Below are 18572 nucleotides of genomic sequence, written 5' to 3' on the forward strand. Positions count from 1 at the left end.
AAGGCAGCAGCAGCAGGAGCTGCCCAACTGTTATACCGTACAGTCGATAACCTAACCACCGTCTAGCGCTTTGTCAGCACCTCCTGCTACCTCTTCACTGTGGAAGAAATGTTATCACAGCATATGCCATGATAGTATCAAAAGCCTACACTTAGTATTACTTAGAAACTTTCATGTTTTTGGTAGTTTTTTTAAGTTACATGTAAGTTAAACATAAACATCACTAAAAGTTCAAATAAAACAATTGCCTGCGTCAGTCACTCTTTTTATTTCATTCCACGACGTGTTTCAATACTGTACGCTCTCGTCTTCAGTTGGAACAATGAACTTATTTTACATTTTTGCTCGCTGGATACAGCCAGTTGTTTGTTGTGGTTTCATTTTGTTACAAAAATGTATAACAAGCACAAGATAGCGTAATATGGCACTAAAATTATAAATTTTAAACAGTAATAGTTTACATACTATCTGTTCTAGTGCACAGAACCCCGTAGTTCGTCATAAATATACATTTTCAACTTAATGTGTCTCACAGAGCACTAAATAATAACGTAAACAAAACAAAGATTATAACGATGCGATAATACAGTGCATTTCGTCAGAGATTATTTATTAGTAGCTTACACTGTGGACTACACACAGGTGTCACAATTACAAAATTCTTTCATTGTTTACATCTTGTTAAAACTATTACTACTGTAAAAATATGACAGGGAAGACATAAATAAACATAAAATTTAAAAAAGAACATAAAAATGTAAAACTTGCAACATAATCGAATTATTCCTTTCCTGTGCAATGCTATGCGTAATATCTTTGACTAAGGGCACTCGGGAAGTAGAAATTGGAAAGAGTTATAGTTTATTATCCTCTATTTCTGCGAAACTCTTAAAGAAGCTTATTGCCACTGTCTCAACTTTTCATTTAGTGTTTTCTTTTGCGAAAGAAAATCTCCAGTTGTTCATAAAGACTGAGTTTGTGCCCTTGTTGATTTTGTGAAATATTATTACATTGTCCTCTATGCTTCAAAGAAAAATGTTATTATTGGTTTGCGTTTTGTGAGACCAATTACGTTAAAATGTGTATTTATGACGGACCGCAGGGTTCTGTGCACTGAAACACATTGTAAGTACCTCTCGAAACGCTTCGGAGGATGAAATAAAAGGAGCAACTGATGCAGATAATAGTTTTATTTGAACTTTTATTGTCATCAACAATCCAGCTTGGACAACATAACGCTATAAATATCACCACTAACGGACTAGGCCTTAGCTCTACGCCGCGCGGCGTAGCCGCGTGGCCTGGGGCGCCTTGCCACGGTCCGCGCGGCTCCCCCCTTCGGAGGTTCGAATCCTCCCTCGGGCTCGGGTGTGTGTGTTGTCCCTAACGTGAGTTAGTTTAAGTTAGATTAAGTAGTGCCTAAACTTAGGGACCGATAACCTGAGCAATTTGGTCCCATAAGACCTTACCACAATTTCCAGTTTTCCTCAGTTCTGTTCCGACTGGCTGACTACTGCCTGCTAGGCAGTAAAAGGAGTGATCTATGATCGTGGGACGTATTATCAGCCTCCCACCCATCCCCTCAACCGTTATTGCAGCAGATGAATCGTGGTGACGGCGCTGCTTCTTTATTCAAGCAGCTCCTCATTTAGCCTCACGAAGCCGAGTGGCTCTTTTTCCAGACATCCCTACCCCAGAAAAATGTACCGATTACTGCACCGAAACGAGGTCCACGAGGAAGGTATGCCGTGGCGCGCACGTCACAGCACGTGACACTGCAGGTCTTACGAGTGCCAGCAGCTCCGGCAGGGAGCGAGTGATTATTTCAGGCACGGTTAATGCTTGACTGCTCAGTTAAAAGCTCACGACAACGCACGAGAAGCTTAAGACTTAGTGTGGTCCTTTTCAATTACATATTGATTTCCCGTGAACCCTGCAGCGAGCCGAGCCTTCGCGAAGAGTAGTGGAGAAGCCGAATAGTGCGACGTCCCAAGTTCGTTGCAGGGTCCGTATATCCTGTTGGCTCCGCACTGAAGATAGTGACGCAGACCATTTGGCTAAGGAGTCGGTCTTTCGTGAAAGTTTATATTATAAAATTTCATCTTGATTTTTCAATATATGTTCAGTTTCTCAGTAGAGATATTTGTTTCTTCCAATAAACTTTTACAAAGATCTTGTACTTGAATGAAATCTGTTAATCAAAACTGCACTGTAAAAAGAAATAGAGCTCTTGCTCTTGAGGAATCGGATAATAGCTCTCGCACAGCACATCTGAGAGATTACTCTCCAAGGGACCCATGGAAAACGATAAATGTAATGTAATGTAATACACCCTACGGTGTTTCGAGTCTGACAAAGCGTCACTTGACGGCTGTCTGATGCTCCATTCTGCCAGTATTCGTTTTACTTGTTGATGTTGTCCCAGATGAGTAGAGTTGACAAAGTTAAATAGATATTATTTTCGTTTTATTCACTAGTAGTGTCTAATGCTGCTTAAGCACATAAAATTTATAGCCTTCTAACTTTTTCTGTGACTGTGTTAAATATCATATTAAGCGTACAAAAAAAAAACAACAACAAGAAATCAGTCACTATATCGACCACAATAGGAATTTTTTTCGAAATACTATAGATACCCTGGTATGAAAGCCTAAGTTTCGGAGCTTGCCTTACTCCTCATTTTAACTTACTCATGCCAAGTTCGCGTTAGGGAGGTTTTAAGACACTGTTCTTCAACTTGGGTGTCGAAAAAGCAAAGAAAATTTCGCGGGATGCATACAGCTAAAAGGAAACGAGACACCAATGCTAAGGTTCTCAGATTACGTAGCTTTGCTGGTCCGACGAAAGGGGCCCTCATAAGGCCTTCTGAAAGGAATTTATGGCTTATTTCCCGCAGAGTATCTCTTAAGTGTAAATAAAGCAAAGACTAAGGTAATGCAAAGTAGTACAAAGGAGATTTGCTTAAAATAAAAAGTGGGAACAATGGAGTACTGGAAGAAGTCACAGTACTTACCTACAGATGTTGGGTAAAAGCATGGAAACACCGCTAGAAATGCATCTATTAACATAAATGCACATGATATCCAGGCCTGCAGGTTTAGCTGTTATATTTGATCACGAACGGCACCTGTCCCATGTCTTCAGTACGGTTGTGTCAGCCGTGGTCAGAACCGGGGGCTCTATAGTTATGATTACACTGTATCGGAGCCCAGTCAAGTACAAAGCGGGAAAATTGTTGGTGCTCATGTGGTGGGTGCTTCATTGACCAAGATAGCCCAAGTGTTTAATGTTTCAAGCGGTGCCACGTTGAAGATTTATACTGCATGCAGTGAAAGCAGAAACACGTCGTCCGCTAAGTCACATCTCGGACGAAAGTGATCGACACACTCGTTGAAGATACCTGGGACAAAAAATAAGAGGACGGCAGCTGAACATGTCGCTGCAGAACTGTCTGTCGTATTCTGAAACTCTATCAGCGCCAAAACAATATGAAGGCAGCACCAAAAGAAGGGAATTGCAGAACGATCTGCAATTCCAATCAAATTTATGAATGTCCCAAACAGCAAAACGTGGTGCCAAAGCCATAAAACCCTGCCTGTGGAACATTGGAAGAAAGTAATTTGGTCGGATGAGTCTTGTTTTACACTGTTCCCAAAATAGCAGAGTTCACGTCTCAATAGTGAAACATGGCGGGGGTTCAATGGTGCTTCGGGCAACCATAAATTATAGTATTCCTTGGGCCACTTGCTTACTCCGCAAGATCGCATTACTTCCATGGGTCATGTCATCATTTTGGCTGGTCAAGTCCATCTCGTGTACAATGTTTGTACCCCACTGGTGATGCTGTGTGGTAAGACTAGAGGGCTCTGCTAACATAGGTCATGTTTGTGAACAGGAGGATGAACTGTCGCATATCCCCTGGCTTCGACAGTCGTCAGATCTCAGAACTATTGAGTCATTGCAGTTTAATTTGGAGAGAAGGATGCGTGATTGCTACAGACCTCCATCATCGTTTCCTCCGCTTGCCACTATTTTGCAGGGATACTGTTATAAGATTCCCTTGACGACCATACAGGACCTGAATTTAACCATACCGAGACGACTGGAGGTTGTTTTGAATGGCAACTTGCTTCCTACACAGCACTAGGAATGATTATGTTTAGTGTTTTTGACGTTTCATTTTTTTGGCCCACTCCTGTGTCGGATGGCACAGAATCGCCGAAACGAGAAATATATTAGAAGTCGACTGGCATAGCAGAGTAAGGTTTCTTAAATGAAAGAGCCTTTTTGTTATCAGATATTGGTACGTAAATGAGGAAGAAGTTTTTGACAGAGTACGTCTGAAGTGCAACATTTCATGGAAGTGAAATGTGGACCGTGGAAATCCGGAGACGGACAAATTTGGATGAATTTCAAGTGTGATATTATCAAAGAATGTTAAAAAATAAGTGACATATAAAATACAACATAAAGACACACTAAACAGAATATATGAGGAAACAATTCAATGGAAGAGGGTGCAAGTTAATGGAAGATGCAAGACGTGTTCCGACATCCAAGAACACTTAACATTTTGCTGTAAGGAGCAGTACAGCAAAACGTAATACAAGCAGAAATAGACTAGAATATGCAATACAGGTTGTTGAGTATATTGGATTTAGTATTTACGTACAGATGAAAAGATTCCTATAAAATAGGAGAAGCTGCAAGACAAAAACTAACCAGTGTAAAAGACTGATTTAGTTGGAGTATTCATTTCAGTAGTAAAACAACTAGGGTACCTAGAGCTACTGAGCATTACGACAGCCTACAGGATATATAAGAAAATTTGTTTTCTATGTTGAATAATAAAGCGATGGGAAGATAATATATTCTCTTCACATTCTTGTGACATTTTCTGAGATATGTTTCGCATGCTAAGTCCATGATGCTTCATAAACGTGTTGCACCAACCAACTTCACCCTTCAAGTCTGTTAAGTTCCCTGTAGCACTAGCTTTCGAGCGTGTATTTGAATCATTTTTGTGTGAAATCCATTGCCATTTTGGTGGTATTCTTGAATCCATTTCAATACCTCATCTTGTAGATTTGGCCATTTTACATTCAGTCCTTTATTTGCACATTGAGTCTTCCTTTTTTTTCAGTTCATCTTTACTAGCCCTCGAATCGCAAATGGTTTTTTCCTGTTGGTGGAGGGCCGAAATGCCTCTCATCTGCTTCGTTTCCATGTTTTTCTGCATATTCTGTTACTTGCAGTTTACAGCCGTTTTTTTCCATTACGAAACTAGCTAACAACAAAAATATCGTACTGTTACCGATAATACAGATCATTTTCAATTCACATTCACTGGTAACTTAGAATGCAATGAGTCTATCGCGTAAGTGGACGATGAAATTTGCAGCCACAGAAGAAGCAATTGAAGTGATCCTGATTTACGGAGAACGTAGAAGAAGTGTTGAGGCTGTTGCCTTGTATGCCGTGAGTTTTCTAAGAAAGCTCGTTCTAGTTCGTTCTTTTACAAGGATTTTACATGCCTGATGGCAGCGTACAGACCGGCAAAAGGAAACGAAGCAAACGTGTTACAAGAGAAGCTAATGAAACAGATGTAGTAGTGGCAGTGCACCACAACCCATGGATAAGCACCCTTCAATTGCACCGCATTTTTAGCTTGTGCGTAGGTAGTGTTGTCACAATAGTGCAGCATCGTAAGTATCATCCATACCATGTGTCACTGCATCAAGAACTTCATGGCGCCGATTTAGGTACCGAGGTAGTGTGTTGTGAATGGGAACGCCAACAAATGCAAACGACTCCCTTGTTATTTGCCGAGGTAGTATCCGATGAGTCTACATTCACAAACTATGGTAGGGTCAAGCGGAATAGTGTGCGTTACTGGAGTGTTGCATCATGAGGAATAAACTCATTGGTCCTTATTTTATCGACAGCACGTTGAATGGACACAAATATCGAACGTTTTTGGAACAGGAACTACCAATGCTATTGCAGGATGTTGACTAGGGCGTCAGACAACTATGTGGTTTTAGCATGACGGTTGCCCAACGCAATACGCAACTGAAGCACGGGAGGAATTAGACCGTGTTTACACTGGTCGATGGATCCGCAAAAGTGGCTCTATTAATTGGTCTGCGCGGTTGCCGGGTTTGAAGTCGCCGGATTTCTGTCTGCGGGGATATTTAAAAGATAAGGTGTACCAACAAGTGCCAACAGGCCGTGAAGAATTGGTCCACCGCATCAGAGCCGCCTGTGCTGACATTCCTGTAGACATGCTTCTGTGTACATCATCATCATTAGTGTTCTGCCAAAAGACAGGTTTTCACATGGTAGTTCTCCACGCTGTCCAGTCTTCTGCCATCCTCTTCAGGTTCGCATAATTTCCTCTTCCCCTTATGTCGTTTATCATCTTGTATCTCCTTCTTCCTCTCAGTCCTCTCCCACAAACCAGTCCTTCCAAAGTATCTGCTAGCAAGCACTCCCTTCTCAATGAATGTCCCAATCAGTTCTTTTTCCTTTCTCTTATAACCTTCGGCAGACATCTTCTCTCATCAACCCTTTCCAATACTCTTTCATTACTCACTCTTTCCATCTAGCTTATCCTCTCCATTCTCTTCCATATCTCAAATGCTTTCAACTTTTTCCATCCTCTCGTCTCAACGTGCATGTTTCTGCCTCATATAGTGCCACACTCCAGACAAAACTTTTGCAAGCCTTTTCCTTAGACCTCTATCTAATTTGCCACATAACAGTCCCCTCATTCTGTTCAATGCCTCCTTCTCTATGGCAGTTTGAGTTTATACTTCCTGGTGACATCTCAAATCTTCATTTATTGTGCTTACAAATATTTAAATGCACTTACTTGGCTAATGGTAGCTTGTCCTATTTTAACACTGGACGGTCTGCGTCTTGCACTTATGACCATACTCTTTGTTATTGTTGTGTTTATTTGCATCCCATATTCCACACAAGCTTCATTCAGTTCTTTCAGCATGTTTTTCACTGTCCGCTCACTTTCTGCCACTAATACCATGTCATCAGCAAATATTATATATCCAATTCTCTTTTCACCAATACATATTCCTCTTTTCCCATCTAAGCCTTTCGCAATCATGTCTTCAAGGTATGCGTTAAACAACTGTGGGGAAAGGCAACAAACTTGTATAATGCTGCTTCCTTCTGACATTTCATTTCCAATCCTTATCTTTAGTTTCTGGTGCAAACATAGATTCTGTATCAGTCGTCTCTCTTTCCAGTCTGTTCCTTTCCTCTTCAAAATATCCATCAACTTGTTCCACTGAACTCTATCAAAAGCATTTTCTAAATCTATAAAAACAGCGTTTTCTCTATCTTTTTCCATTCATCTTTCACCTACAGTTCGTAACAGGCCAATAGTATCTTTTGTTCCTCTTCGAAATCCGAACTGCTCCTCTGCAATTCCTCTATCCAGCTTGCCATATAGCCTTCTATTCATCACTCTCAGTAACACTTTAGCTTCATGAGAAATTAGACTGATGGTCCTATGCTCTTCACATTTTTTAGTGCTTCTCTTTTTCTCTATTGGTATCATAGCTGTTGAAAGGAAGTTCTCAGGTCACACCTGTTTGTCATAAATCTCATTACAGAGGTAGACTATTTCTTTTCTTACCTTGTTTCCCATACTCTTCAACAGCTCTGCTGGCAAATCATCAGTTCCACATGCCTTCTTATTCTTCATCTTCAGCGCCTTTTCTACTTCTGTTTCCAAGATGGTGAATTCCTTTCCATCTTCAGGCACATATTGCTCCTCTTCAACCTTGATTTCGCTTTGTATTTCATCCCCCTTTACAGACATTCTATATATTCTTGCTATCTGCTCAAACTCTCCTGTGGTTCTTCTGCTACAGTACCATCCGCTCTTTCTATTTCCGTGTTATTCCCCTTTCTATTACGTTCAAAAACTATTTCACTAGCCAGTTTAAGTATAATTTCATACTTTCCCTCTTGCTCCATTTTCCCTATTTCGTCGCATTTCTGTTTCATCCGTTTTTCCCCTGCTTCGTCAGTTTCTCTACTTCATTCATCATTCAGTTTCCTTTACCTCTTTTTGAATTTTTCAGTTTCTACATTTTTCCACTTTCTCTGCTCTTCTTTCTGTATACTGTCATTTGAAAAGCGGATCACTAAGTGTATACAAGTCGGTGGTATTACGTTTGAGTACTTAGTGTGATTGAAAAAAAAAGAGCAGCGTTCGCCTCGTGCCAAAGTGTCGTGTCGAGTCCTCTGTTCGATATGTCGGAGAAATACAGCGTTGCGAAAGGAATTTACAATTTGAAGTCATAAAGTACTGGGCTGTTCTGCCCTCGCAGCGTCGACGTGGGGTCCCAAGTGCCGTTGGCTATTCTAAGGCATTGAGTACCATGTCGTAAATTACGATTGTGTATCCATTTATATTCATCTGATTACAGCGCCATCTGTGGCAAAACGAAGGATACGCTTCACACAAAATGTTTGTAGATTTTACCGTAGAATCGTAATCTGCAATAAAAAACGGGGCTTCCCATTGAAGATTTCAAAGTTTCCCTCCTCCGCCACTGCACAGTGTGGGGTGGTATGTCGAGTGTGGTATCGTGGGATGCCCTCCTCCGAGTCAAACAAATTGGAATTATAACTTTTTTTTATCCGAGGTTAAAGTGAAAACTCTGTATATTTTTGAGCACCATCACTTACAAGTACCTCATGGCTCGCTTACCACACAGGAGGATAACAGAGTGGCAGACTTGAAACACTATTCTCAAGCGGCATGAGAAGTATTTCTTCACTGTTGGTACCTGAAAATGACAGCCTAAATTAATTCATGACATTATTACAACCTGTTTCCTAACTGTCAAGTTAGATATAGCCAAAGCATTTATAATTGTAAGGTTGCCCTTACTCAAAAGGAAAAATAAGCTGGTATTTACTCTGTATATCCGGTGTCCCGGGTTCGATTCAGTTGGTGTTGTTGTGTCGTCTTCATCATCATCATTCATCCTCATTACGGTCGGAGGAAGGCAATGGCAAACCACTGAAAACTCTGTATATTTTTGAGCACCATCACTTACAAGTACCTCATGGCTCGCTTACCACACAGGAGGATAACAGAGTGGCAGACTTGAAACACTATTCTCAAGCAGCATGAGAAGTATTTCTTCACTGTTGGTACCTGAAAATGGCAGCCTAAATTAATTCATGACATTATTACAACCTGTTTCCTAACTGTCAAGTTAGATATAGCCAAAGTATTTATAATTGTAAGGTTGCCCTTACTCAAAAGGAAAAATAAGCTGGTATTTACTCTGTATATCCGGTGTCCCGGGTTCGATTCAGTGGGTGTTGTTGTGTCGTCTTCATCATCATCATTCATCCTCATTACGGTCGGAGGAAGGCAATGGCAAACCACTGAAAACTCTGTATATTTTTGAGCACCATCACTTACAAGTACCTCATGGCTCGCTTACCACACAGGAGGATAACAGAGTGGCAGACTTGAAACACTATTCTCAAGCGGCATGAGAAGTATTTCTTCACTGTTGGTACCTGAAAATGACAGCCTAAATGAATTCATGACATTATTACAACCTGTTTCCTAACTGTCAAGTTAGATATAGCCAAAGCATTTATAATTGTAAGGTTGCCCTTACTCAAAAGGAAAAATAAGCTGGTATTTACTCTGTATATCCGGTGTCCCGGGTTCGATTCAGTGGGTGTTGTTGTGTCGTCTTCATCATCATCATTCATCCTCATTACGGTCGGAGGAAGGCAATGGCAAACCACTGAAAACTCTGTATATTTTTGAGCACCATCACTTACAAGTACCTCATGGCTCGCTTACCACACAGGAGGATAACAGAGTGGCAGACTTGAAACACTATTCTCAAGCGGCATGAGAAGTATTTCTTCACTGTTGGTACCTGAAAATGACAGCCTAAATGAATTCATGACATTATTACAACCTGTTTCCTAACTGTCAAGTTAGATATAGCCAAAGCATTTATAATTGTAAGGTTGCCCTTACTCAAAAGGAAAAATAAGCTGGTATTTACTCTGTATATCCGGTGTCCCGGGTTCGATTCAGTGGGTGTTGTTGTGTCGTCTTCATCATCATCATTCATCCTCATTACGGTCGGAGGAAGGCAATGGCAAACCACTGAAAACTCTGTATATTTTTGAGCACCATCACTTACAAGTACCTCATGGCTCGCTTACCACACAGGAGGATAACAGAGTGGCAGACTTGAAACACTATTCTCAAGCGGCATGAGAAGTATTTCTTCACTGTTGGTACCTGAAAATGACAGCCTAAATGAATTCATGACATTATTACAACCTGTTTCCTAACTGTCAAGTTAGATATAGCCAAAGCATTTATAATTGTAAGGTTGCCCTTACTCAAAAGGAAAAATAAGCTGGTATTTACTCTGTATATCCGGTGTCCCGGGTTCGATTCAGTGGGTGTTGTTGTGTCGTCTTCATCATCATCATTCATCCTCATTACGGTCGGAGGAAGGCAATGGCAAACCACTGAAAACTCTGTATATTTTTGAGCACCATCACTTACAAGTACCTCATGGCTCGCTTACCACACAGGAGGATAACAGAGTGGCAGACTTGAAACACTATTCTCAAGCGGCATGAGAAGTATTTCTTCACTGTTGGTACCTGAAAATGACAGCCTAAATGAATTCATGACATTATTACAACCTGTTTCCTAACTGTCAAGTTAGATATAGCCAAAGCATTTATAATTGTAAGGTTGCCCTTACTCAAAAGGAAAAATAAGCTGGTATTTACTCTGTATATCCGGTGTCCCGGGTTCGATTCAGTGGGTGTTGTTGTGTCGTCTTCATCATCATCATTCATCCTCATTACGGTCGGAGGAAGGCAATGGCAAACCACTGAAAACTCTGTATATTTTTGAGCACCATCACTTACAAGTACCTCATGGCTCGCTTACCACACAGGAGGATAACAGAGTGGCAGACGTGAAACACTATTCTCAAGCGGCATGAGAAGTATTTCTTCACTGTTGGTACCTGAAAATGACAGCCTAAATGAATTCATGACATTATTACAACCTGTTTCCTAACTGTCAAGTTAGATATAGCCAAAGCATTTATAATTGTAAGGTTGCCCTTACTCAAAAGGAAAAATAAGCTGGTATTTACTCTGTATATCCGGTGTCCCGGGTTCGATTCAGTGGGTGTTGTTGTGTCGTCTTCATCATCATCATTCATCCTCATTACGGTCGGAGGAAGGCAATGGCAAACCACTGAAAACTCTGTATATTTTTGAGCACCATCACTTACAAGTACCTCATGGCTCGCTTACCACACAGGAGGATAACAGAGTGGCAGACTTGAAACACTATTCTCAAGCGGCATGAGAAGTATTTCTTCACTGTTGGTACCTGAAAATGACAGCCTAAATGAATTCATGACATTATTACAACCTGTTTCCTAACTGTCAAGTTAGATATAGCCAAAGCATTTATAATTGTAAGGTTGCCCTTACTCAAAAGGAAAAATAAGCTGGTATTTACTCTGTATATCCGGTGTCCCGGGTTCGATTCAGTGGGTGTTGTTGTGTCGTCTTCATCATCATCATTCATCCTCATTACGGTCGGAGGAAGGCAATGGCAAACCACTGAAAACTCTGTATATTTTTGAGCACCATCACTTACAAGTACCTCATGGCTCGCTTACCACACAGGAGGATAACAGAGTGGCAGACTTGAAACACTATTCTCAAGCGGCATGAGAAGTATTTCTTCACTGTTGGTACCTGAAAATGACAGCCTAAATTAATTCATGACATTATTACAACCTGTTTCCTAACTGTCAAGTTAGATATAGCCAAAGCATTTATAATTGTAAGGTTGCCCTTACTCAAAAGGAAAAATAAGCTGGTATTTACTCTGTATATCCGGTGTCCCGGGTTCGATTCAGTGGGTGTTGTTGTGTCGTCTTCATCATCATCATTCATCCTCATTACGGTCGGAGGAAGGCAATGGCAAACCACTGAAAACTCTGTATATTTTTGAGCACCATCACTTACAAGTACCTCATGGCTCGCTTACCACACAGGAGGATAACAGAGTGGCAGACTTGAAACACTATTCTCAAGCGGCATGAGAAGTATTTCTTCACTGTTGGTACCTGAAAATGACAGCCTAAATTAATTCATGACATTATTACAACCTGTTTCCTAACTGTCAAGTTAGATATAGCCAAAGCATTTATAATTGTAAGGTTGCCCTTACTCAAAAGGAAAAATAAGCTGGTATTTACTCTGTATATCCGGTGTCCCGGGTTCGATTCAGTGGGTGTTGTTGTGTCGTCTTCATCATCATCATTCATCCTCATTACGGTCGGAGGAAGGCAATGGCAAACCACTGAAAACTCTGTATATTTTTGAGCACCATCACTTACAAGTACCTCATGGCTCGCTTACCACACAGGAGGATAACAGAGTGGCAGACTTGAAACACTATTCTCAAGCGGCATGAGAAGTATTTCTTCACTGTTGGTACCTGAAAATGACAGCCTAAATGAATTCATGACATTATTACAACCTGTTTCCTAACTGTCAAGTTAGATATAGCCAAAGCATTTATAATTGTAAGGTTGCCCTTACTCAAAAGGAAAAATAAGCTGGTATTTACTCTGTATATCCGGTGTCCCGGGTTCGATTCAGTGGGTGTTGTTGTGTCGTCTTCATCATCATCATTCATCCTCATTACGGTCGGAGGAAGGCAATGGCAAACCACTGAAAACTCTGTATATTTTTGAGCACCATCACTTACAAGTACCTCATGGCTCGCTTACCACACAGGAGGATAACAGAGTGGCAGACTTGAAACACTATTCTCAAGCGGCATGAGAAGTATTTCTTCACTGTTGGTACCTGAAAATGACAGCCTAAATGAATTCATGACATTATTACAACCTGTTTCCTAACTGTCAAGTTAGATATAGCCAAAGCATTTATAATTGGAAGGTTGCCCTTACTCAAAAGGAAAAATAAGCTGGTATTTACTCTGTATATCCGGTGTCCCGGGTTCGATTCAGTGGGTGTTGTTGTGTCGTCTTCATCATCATCATTCATCCTCATTACGGTCGGAGGAAGGCAATGGCAAACCACTGAAAACTCTGTATATTTTTGAGCACCATCACTTACAAGTACCTCATGGCTCGCTTACCACACAGGAGGATAACAGAGTGGCAGACTTGAAACACTATTCTCAAGCGGCATGAGAAGTATTTCTTCACTGTTGGTACCTGAAAATGACAGCCTAAATTAATTCATGACATTATTACAACCTGTTTCCTAACTGTCAAGTTAGATATAGCCAAAGCATTTATAATTGTAAGGTTGCCCTTACTCAAAAGGAAAAATAAGCTGGTATTTACTCTGTATATCCGGTGTCCCGGGTTCGATTCAGTGGGTGTTGTTGTGTCGTCTTCATCATCATCATTCATCCTCATTACGGTCGGAGGAAGGCAATGGCAAACCACCTCCACTAGGACCTCGCCTAGTACAGCGGTGCCGGTTGCTGTGGCCGAGCGGTTCTAGGCGCTTCAGTCCGGAACCACGCTGCTGCTACGGTCGCAGGTTCGAACCCTGCCTCGGGCATGGATGTGTGTGATGTTCTTAGGTTAGTTACGTTAACGTTGTTCCAAGCCTAGGGTACTGATGACCTCAGAAGTTAAGTCCCATAGTGCTTAAAGCCACTTGAATCATTTTTTGAGTACAGCGGTGCGGGTCCTCCGCATCGTCTGCCACGCTCCTCGGAGTATGGGACCTCATCATTACTCTGTATAGGAAATACAGAAAAAGCTTTGAGGATGTAACCTCAACTACAGGTATGTGCACTTCAAATTTCGACGTCCGCAGTGGTGAACATAAATAATTCCATTAAAAACATACATCAATCAAATATATGACTCTTTTTATGTATCAAAAGCAACAAATAAAGTAAGTCTGAGGAATAGAGTAATGTATAATTTCGAAATACGCCTAGAGCGCGCGTGGGCAGCCACTCTACTGAGTCGTATCTTCAAAATATCGTGTCACTGCCAGCGAAGAGTGCTGCGATCTAGCAGCACAAACCGAAACTACGCAATCCCCACAGGCGTGTCATAAAGGTCTTGAATTTTAAAAGCCGTTTATTAATTTTACGGAGTGAAAACTAGAAGTACACATATGTCGACCCACGGACTGAAGAGGTTGTTAAGCCGGCCATTGTGGCCGAGCAGTTCTAGGCACTTCAGTCTGGAACCGCGTGACCACTACGGTCGCAGGTTCGAATCCTGCCTCGGGTATGGATGTGTGTGATGTCCTTTGGTTAGTTAGTTTTACGTAGTTCTAAGTTCTAGCGGACTGATGACCTCAAGATATTAAGTCTCATAGTGATCAGAGCCATTTGAACCATTTGAGGTTTTAATGGAGTAGGAAATTTCAGTCCGAGCATTGCCCGGGAAAGACCACTTTTCCGTTCCGAGTCCCGGTACGACACACCATATTAGTGTGTCAGGAAGTTTCCCAACCTTGCACACTACTGCAGAGTGGAACACTCGTCGCAGAAACGCATTGGTTGGTCTGCTGTATGTCGTGTAGAGCCGGTGTGAAGCTGCCACCGAACTGCCTGCTGTTTGGTGTTTCCTCAGAGCCGCGTGGAGGAGTCGCCGATCGTGCTGTGGCTGCAGGGCGGGCCCGGGGCTTCGTCGCTGTTCGGCCTCTTCACGGAGATGGGGCCCTTCTCCGTCGTCAACAACGGCACCACGCTCCGCCCAAACCCACACTCCTGGCACCACGGACACTCGCTCCTCTTCATAGACAACCCCGTCGGCACAGGTAGGTGTGCTGCGCCGGTCATGGCGGATATTAACAACGAACATGAGTAAAACCAAAAAATATCAGGGACGTCTTCCCGACTGGGAGTGGAGGGAAGAAGATCCTATGAACACGTGTGCGGAAAGGGGTGGCGTGCGTGCAACGACAACAGATCGTTCCGAAACACAGTACACAGATGTATCGTACCCACGTCACAACAGATTTTCAAAGTGGCCTCCATGGGATGCAATGCATGTGTTCACACGTCGCATCAGGGTTTGCCGCATTCTTTCGCACGTTCCGGTCTCTTCCCAGATAGCGTCACAGGATCGTGAACACGCCGTTGAAGGGTCTGCACATCAGGAACTGCTTCAGCATACACAACGCTTTTCAGATGCCCTCAGACGTAAAAATCCAGGGGGCTTAAATCCAGTGATCTAACATGTCCTCTGTGTCCTATCCAACATCTGGAGAAGATGTTATTCAGGTACTGTAATGTGGAAGTGGAGTGGTGCTCTATCATGCAGAAAACATTTAATCTGTCGTACTGCCAAAGGCACATTCTCAAGTAGCCCAGGCAGAGTATTCTGCAGGAAGCCCAGAATGTTCCTCCGTCGAAGCGTTTTGGAATAAAAACTAGTTCAAGTATGTGGTCGCCAAAAATATCCACCCACGCATGATGCTGAACCGATGCTGACAAGACGCCTCAACAGCCCACGTCGATTATACAGACTGATGATGCCAGTTGTAGTAAAAGTTGCTTCGTTGATGAAGAGGACTGATGACAGAAATCCCATAATTGTGATGGTCTGCTGCAGAAACCATTGACAACATACTTCCCGTAGAGGGAAGTCCTCTGCTATAGTACTTGCAGTCGTTGTAGATGACAGGGATAGTAACGGTTGTGATGCAGGGCACACATAATCGTTCTCTGAGTTACAACACGTTGGCGGGCCACTAGCATAGAACGGATACTAGAGTTCATCTCAATATCCTACAGAACCGGGTCCTTCAAATCTGGCTTACGTACAGTCCGCTGTCCTACACCTTCGTCTGTCTGAAAGAACCAATGATCACATGAATGACCAAAAAGGGTAGTATAGCCGCGCTGCCTCTCGACCTTTTCCATCTTCTTGCCCTACATAAACGCCATCGGTGCTTCTTCCCGACATGAATACCGGACCAGTCTGCTGCTTACAGTTCGCTGCATCAATCGCACGGCTTGCAACACACAAAGCACGTTGTGAGAGGAACTTTCAGTTGTCAGCGCCATCTGCCATGGCAACGATACATTTCCGGACACATGTTCGTAGGACCTTTTTTCCTCCATTTTCAGCCAGGAATCGGTCCCTTCAGTTTGTCGGTTTTATTAATGTTCGCACTGTTTAACTAGCTACTCAAACACGTAGTCCTCGTTTACCTTCGAGGCTCTATCAGCAGTCGTGTTACCAGATAAAATGATGTGAAATCTGTAGAATTATAAACTAACTTGCAAGTGTGATGCTTCAAAAACGTGCACCGTGTTTCTGACCGTATTTGTAGAAATGGGGAGTTTCCAAACGGGGACAGACATCACGAAAATACACTCCTGGAAATGGAAAAAAGAACACATTGACACCGGTGTGTCAGACCCACCATACTTGCTCCGGACACTGCGAGAGGGCTGTACAAGCAATGATCACACGCACGGCACAGCGGACACACCAGAAACTGCGGTGTTGGCCGTCGAATGGCGCTAGCTGCGCAGCATTTGTGCACCGCCGCCGTCAGTGTCAGCCAGTTTGCCGTGGCATACGGAGCTCCATCGCAGTCTTTAACACTGGTAGCATGCTGCGACAGTGTGGACGTGAACCGTATGTGCAGTTGACGGACTTTGAGCGAGGGCGTATAGTGGGCATGCGGGAGGCCAGGTGGACGTACCGCCGAATTGCTCTACACGTGGGGCGTGAGGTCTCCACAGTACATAGATGTTGTCGCCAGTGGTCGGCGGAAGGTGCACGTGCCCGTCGACCTGGGACCGGACCGCAGCGACGCACGGATGCACCCCAAGACCGTAGGATCCTACGCAGTGCCATAGGGGACCGCACCGCCACTTCCCAGCAAATTAGGGACACTGTTGCTCCTGGGGTATCGGCGAGGACCATTCGCAACCGTCTCCATGAAGCTGGGCTACGGTCCCGCACACCGTTAGGCCGTCTTCCGGTCACGCCCCAACATCGTGCAGCCCGCCTCCAATGGTGTCGCGACAGACGTGAATGGAGGGACGAATGGAGACGTGTCGTCTTCAGCGATGAGAGTCGCTTCTGCCTTGGTGCCAATGATGGTCGTATGCGTGTTTGGCGCCGTGCAGTTGAGCACCACAATCAGGACTGCATACGACCGAGGCACACAGGGCCAACACCCGGCATCATGGTGTGGGGAGCGATCTCCTACACTGGCCGTACACCTCCGGTGATCGTCGAGGGGACACTGAATAGTGCACGGTACATCCAAACCGTCATCGAACCCATCGTTCTACCATTCCTAGACCGGCAAGGGAACTTGCTGTTCCAACAGGACAATGCACGTCCGCAAGTATCCCGTGCCACCCAACGTGCTCTAGAAGGTGTAAGTCAACTACCCTGGCCAGCAAGATCTCCGGATCTGTCCCCCATTGAGCATGTTTGGGACTGGATGAAGCGTCGTCTCACGCGGTCTGCACGTCCAGCACGAACGCTGGTCCAACTGAGGCGCCAGGTGGAAATGGCATGGCAAGCCGTTCCACAGGACTACATCCAGCATCTCTACGATCGTCTCCATGGGAGAATAGCAGCCTGCATTGCTGCGAAAGGTGGATATACACTGTACTAGTGCCGACATTGTGCATGCTCTGTTGCCTGTGTCTATGTGCCTGTGGTTCTGTCAGTGTGATCATGTGATGTATCTGACCCCAGGAATGTGTCAATAAAGTTTCCCCTTCCTGGGACAATGAATTCACGGTGTTCTTATTTCAATTTCCAGGAGTGTAATTGTAAGTAATCGCAAAACACATGCACGGTAACATTACTTTCATAGGTAATGTAATTACTTATGTCGACGATCCTACCCACATGGACCATAGACCTTCCCGTTGGTGGGGAGGCTTGCGCGCCTCACCGATAGAGATAGCCGTACCGTAGGTGCAACCACAACGGAGGGGTATCTGTTGAGAGGCCAAACAAACATGGGGTTCCTGAAGAGGGGCAGCAGCCTTTTCAGTAGTTGCAGGGGCAACAGTCTGGATGATTGACTGATCTGGCCTCGTAATACTAACCAAAACGGCCTTGCTGTGCTGGTACTGCGAACGGCTGGAAGCAAAGGGAAACTACGGCCGTAATTTTTCCCGAGAGCATGCAGCTTTACTGTATGGATAAATGATAATGGCGTCCTCTTGGTTAAATATATTCCGGAGGTAAAATAATCCCCCATTCGGATCTCCGGGCGGGGACTACTCAAGAGGACGTTGTTATCAGGAGAAAGAAAACTGGCGTTCTACGGATCGGAGCGTGGAATGTCAGGTTAGAAAATTTAAAAAGCGAAATGGATAGGTTAAAGTTAGATCTAGTGGGAATTAGAAAAGTTCGGTGGCAGGAGGAACATCTTTTGGTCAGGTGAATACAGGGTTATATATACAAAATCAAATAGGGGGAATGCAGGAGTAGGTTTAATAATGAATAAAAAATAGGAGT

At 43.4% G+C, this 18572-nt stretch overlaps 1 protein-coding gene across 1 annotated transcript in view; it reads left to right on the plus strand.

The window, feature by feature from the left end:
- Positions 1 to 18572, plus strand: part of LOC126320637 (venom serine carboxypeptidase-like) — a 107087-nt gene that overhangs the window by 36875 nt on the left and 51640 nt on the right. The window contains exon 3 of the mRNA XM_049994082.1: positions 14700 to 14886. Coding sequence (XP_049850039.1) covers positions 14700 to 14886 — 187 coding nt within the window. The remainder of the gene's footprint in view (positions 1 to 14699; positions 14887 to 18572) is intronic.

The sequence above is a fragment of the Schistocerca gregaria genome, chromosome 2 (assembly GCF_023897955.1).
Source record: "Schistocerca gregaria isolate iqSchGreg1 chromosome 2, iqSchGreg1.2, whole genome shotgun sequence".
NCBI classification, from domain to species: domain Eukaryota; kingdom Metazoa; phylum Arthropoda; class Insecta; order Orthoptera; family Acrididae; genus Schistocerca; species Schistocerca gregaria.